Source organism: Limulus polyphemus, unplaced genomic scaffold (genome assembly GCF_000517525.1).
Source record: "Limulus polyphemus unplaced genomic scaffold, Limulus_polyphemus-2.1.2 Scaffold6052, whole genome shotgun sequence".
In the NCBI taxonomy this organism is placed as follows: Eukaryota; Metazoa; Arthropoda; class Merostomata; order Xiphosura; family Limulidae; genus Limulus; species Limulus polyphemus.
This window is the reverse complement of record NW_013671662.1, coordinates 19,527-24,310: the sequence shown is the minus strand read 5'-3', so window position 1 is coordinate 24,310 and position 4,784 is coordinate 19,527. Positions and strand designations below refer to the sequence as shown.

Sequence of the window (4,784 nt, the reverse complement as noted above, 5' to 3'; positions counted from 1 at the left end):
AGATTTCCCCAATAGAAAATACATCTAAATTATAGCTCATTTTATTTTCTCACGTGTAAGTTCTACTCGAAAAGATGAGTAATATAGTAGAGAGAGAGTATGTGCAATGAAGTGCTTAGTTTAGTGGTGGTGTTAACTGGCATACCCTTTGTTCTACAATATTATTTTTTATTGTGTATTTCTTAGTGAAATTATATAGTTCTATTTCACAGTGCAAAATATTTTGTATTGTATTACCAACTTTCTATATAAGTAATTACGAATGTAATTACCATAAAAGATGCAAGAGTATATTGATTTTCTGTTGTTATTGCAATTCCTTTCCATATTTTTAGGTTCTGGTTGTGTTTGGTTGGATTGTTGCTATAACTTGTAACATGGCCATTGTGTTTGGACTATATCAATGGAACAGCAATAACAGTTTGCCGAACAAGGTTACTGCAACTGTTTACGCTGCATTCAGTCGTATAGGTTGGTCTCTGGGTTTGGCCTGGCTAACAATCGCCTGTCTATATGGATATGGGGGTTTGTATATTTTGTTTTTAACAATTTATGTATAATATTACCTAGAAAAGTACATTTGCTTCTTGTGTGAGATAACTTTGACAACATTTTTCAGATTATTTGCAGTTTATCAGCTTAATTCTTATTTGGTTTCATCTTCAAGTCAAATGTTTATTTCTATGGTCACTTTTTGATTAGTTCTTCAGAAAATTAAGTGTATTTTATAAGAAAGATTTGCATATGTGAATGTGATTTGTTGTTGCAGAATTCCAGTCGTGACGTCAATGCCGTTATGGCTAGACATATGACTGGGAAAAAGAATACAACATTTCGCAAAATGGAGGCTTTGGTGATCACCATAGAAGTGTACAAACACGCAATACAGAGCGTCAAGGACAGCAGTTGGCTTTTAAACCGCACCCCAAGCCAGTCCAGAGCAACATCCTCCGCAAAATGAAGGCTATGGTTTAGAACGGGAACCCACTGACCCTAAAAAACATTGCAGTGAAGCTGGGCATATTTCAGAGTAGCGTTAATAATATAATAAATAAGGATATGGAGTCAATGAAGGCTTAAAAGTCCTAGTCCCACTTTTGTAATTTTTAATTGTTACCATGTAGAAAAAACAATCGAAGAAACTTGTATTACAACAATTCCATTCAACCACATAGTTTACAAATTCCCTGACGAAGATCCAACATACTTTTTGTGCCTTTGGTTTGCTTAAATATAGAATTGCATTTAGTGTTTTTAGTCTGAACGCCACCTTATGTGGAATGTGTCAGATCAGAGACAACAAGGTTCAGTCATAGCCATCTCCGATTTAGAACTGCTGTCCACAAGGAGGACATCCATGCAGTCAGCAGCACCTGTCACTTATACGGCTACTTTTAACCAAATAGTGGAATTGATTGTCACACTTACAACTCCTTATTTACGAAAAAGAGAGGGGTATACTCAATTACATAACGAGGCTCGATCATAGGACCTTTTTAACTATTTGCCCTCTTCTGTTCTTGAACATTAGATGCCCAGCTCATGGTTTTGGAATCAGACGTCCGTGTACAGTGGAGGGTCTATGGTAAGTTTTTCAGGATATATGATCTAATATTGATAAAAATTGGAATTGTAGGTCAGCCAATAATTCGTAATCACTGCCATCAGTCTGAGAAAAATGGACGACGATGAAGTATTTCCGATTGCAAAATGAAACCTGGAACACTCTCTATAAACATGCGATTAACCCTCAGTATAAGTTTACTAACGACTGCAAATCACTGCTTAAACTTTTTTTAAGTGAAGACATCTTACTTATCTAGCTAAGACGGTCAATCTCTTGTGCCCACATTTATGTTTCTTGTAACTGGAAAGTTGAAATAACTCTAGAAGGGCTTTCCATTTCAGTGAAAGTATAATGGTTTTATTAGAGTAGTTCGAATTATTTCCTTATCTGTGTACATCATACATCAACAAAAAATATTGCCCAACTCAGTTATGTCTAAGAAAGGAATCTGTCTGAATCAATGAAAACGGAACTGGTGGGATTCCAACTCGTAACATTTTCAGTACAGGTTTAGGTTTAACTTCTTTAGAAAATTTTCTGACGTTATAGGACATTCTTAATATTTTTATAATTATATCTTATATCGGTAAACAATGTACTCGGTATATTTAGTCCAGGAAGTGACGTAAACTAATAGTTTCATGAAGTCTTTTTAAATTTAGGAATCATCAACAGCTTTCTGAGCTGGAAGGGTTTTACTCCTTTAAGTCGGATGACATACGTTGTGTACATAATTCAACCAGCGTGGATTGGTGTCTTCCGCAGTCACCTCAGGAGTACTTTGTATTACAGCAATATTTTTGTAGTAAGTGCAGTGCGTTTCTTTGATATGCAACTGAATTCGAGCCTTTTCATTTAAATAAAAAAATTGGTATAAGTACCTTTGTTTAAATTGTATACAAATACTGTGTTACTGAAGAACAGCTTGCTTTCAATCGTATTGATTAAAACTATTGTACTCGACCAGTACTTTTTCGTGGAAATATTTACACATACCAAAACAACTTACAATTAGTATTCCTCTTTAGTGGAAAATTAGGTATCCCTTATAGAATTATGGAAATGTTTAAATTAAAGAGATATTATGTTACTAACTAAATAAACCAAAATCATTTCTGTCCAAAGGGTTTTCAGAAGGTTTTTATGTAATATAATATTTCATTATTATTATTATACTGAATCTAAAATTAGGTTAATATAATAAGAAAGTTATTTACATATGAGCAGGCTGTTATGTTAAGAAACATATAAATTAGTTAAAATCGAGATAATATGTATAAGAGTTTATTTTTTTCCTGTTAGACCTACATTTTTATCGCTTACGTCACGATTTCGTACATCATGGGTTTTTTGGTTGTGCTAATCTACCAGACACCATTTTTGAACCTGGAAAAGCTCGTACTTAGCAGAACTACTAATGAAAAACAGGACTCGGTGGAAGAAGAAAAACACATCGGTACACAAACCTCAGCTTAACCAAAGAAACTCAAACAATATCATAAATGAAGGGTTGTCGATATAGTTATAACAGTGAAAAATGGATCTTTAATCCTAGAATGCCAGCGTTAAACTATCAATCATTAACACCAGGTAGTATGCGGTCATAGTGACCCCACGCTTGCGTTCTAGAGTTAAGGATGAAACATGTAGCTGTTTAAAAATATTCTCCAACTCACAACATGAAATCCTGTCTTCTATAACTAATTTGGTGTGTATGTTATGTTTACAGTTAATATTTGCAACTATAAATAGTGTTCATTAAAATATTTTAATTATATCACTCGAGTGACATCTAGCGTGGGAATCTTAAAGATGATTTCTCGACCTTAACCTTTTAGGTTGTTGCAATTATGGAGTTTTGTAAATAATATGGTGAACAACGAAAAAGTATTACTAAAGTGGTGAAAATGACCATATAGACCATAAGCTTTATAAAAACTAATGTAACTTGTTAAGTATTACGTCTGAGGAAGAGCAGTTGCATGAAATGTCGCATTGTGTCATTAGAACCCCATTTATGATTACCATAGACCTTCCAGCGTCAAACAGATTTTATTGTTATTTAGCGTCAGAACTCGAGTGTGAGTTGTGATTGTAGTAACGAATTCTTAGGGTAGGCCATGTGGTTTGTGCGTCGGATAAGAATATCAGACTATGATATTGAAACAAACAATGTTAAGACACAGGTTAAATTGAAATAAAAAAAATCAATGTCGAACGTGAAAACACGGTCTTGTTGGAGAATAATAAAAACGTGTTAGACATGAATGTCTAAAAACGCTAAAATCTAAGGTTCGATTCCCCGCGGTGGACACAGCAGATAACTCAATGTGGGTTTGTAATAAAGCAAACAAACATAAATATTTATGTCAGAATCATCAACAGATTATATTAATTTTGAGAAGTTTTAATACTGGGAAGTCTCTCTTCATTGTGAACATATTTAGTAATATTCGTAAGTAAATTAATTCAGTAAAAAACATCAAAAACAGTTGTTATAATGCAGCTTTATGCAACAGATAAGTATCATATGTAAACTTGTTCATTACTAACACCAGAAAACGAACCAATATAAATAATTCAATGTCCTATTCATATACCATCAAAATGCGCCATTTTCACTGAAAAGTAAAACATTTGCCCAAGGTAACATGTACCTACCACTCCCCGGTATGGATTCACTGCTTTTTTTCTTTTTCTTCCGAAAATAGCCAGATGTATAAGTTTTTGACAACGCTACTGTAATTAAGGTTTACTTTTACGTATCGCCAACTGTGAAGTGATCAAGCTGTAGTTAGTATTATAGTTTGATAGCCTATGTGATCACTTAATTAGTTCTTAGTATAGTATTAACTATTCATGGTTTAATCATATATATATTATTATTGTTATATTTAACTAACTTTAGGCCTAATACCCTTTTTAGCGTTGAAGGCCTCATTTTCTTCAAAAACACAGATTATTGTACTGATTATAGTAGTATTGTTCCCACCACTTGTTCCCCAAACTTTCAAGATTATCCAAATTAGATAAGACCAAGATAAAAAACAATCACAACAAATTTTCGTAAATTTTCCCACAAATGGCCTAGAAACGTTTTCGTAACCGTCCTGAATTTAAAACGGTTTTCCACGTTTACATTGTATAAAAAAATAAAATCTATGTGAACAACCTTTTACAATATTTTTTCAGGGCTTCATTGATTGTTTGTGTAAAG

General features: G+C 33.4%; 1 protein-coding gene across 1 annotated transcript in view; it reads left to right on the top strand.

Annotated features, from left to right (window-relative positions):
- LOC111089374 (nose resistant to fluoxetine protein 6-like) overlaps nt 1-3,043 on the top strand; it is an 18,845-nt gene extending 15,802 nt beyond the window's left edge. The window contains exons 8-10 of the mRNA XM_022401760.1: nt 336-525; nt 2,230-2,372; nt 2,870-3,043. Coding sequence (XP_022257468.1) covers nt 336-525; nt 2,230-2,372; nt 2,870-3,043 — 507 coding nt within the window. The remainder of the gene's footprint in view (nt 1-335; nt 526-2,229; nt 2,373-2,869) is intronic.
- The last annotated feature ends 1,741 nt before the right edge of the window (nt 3,044-4,784 follow it).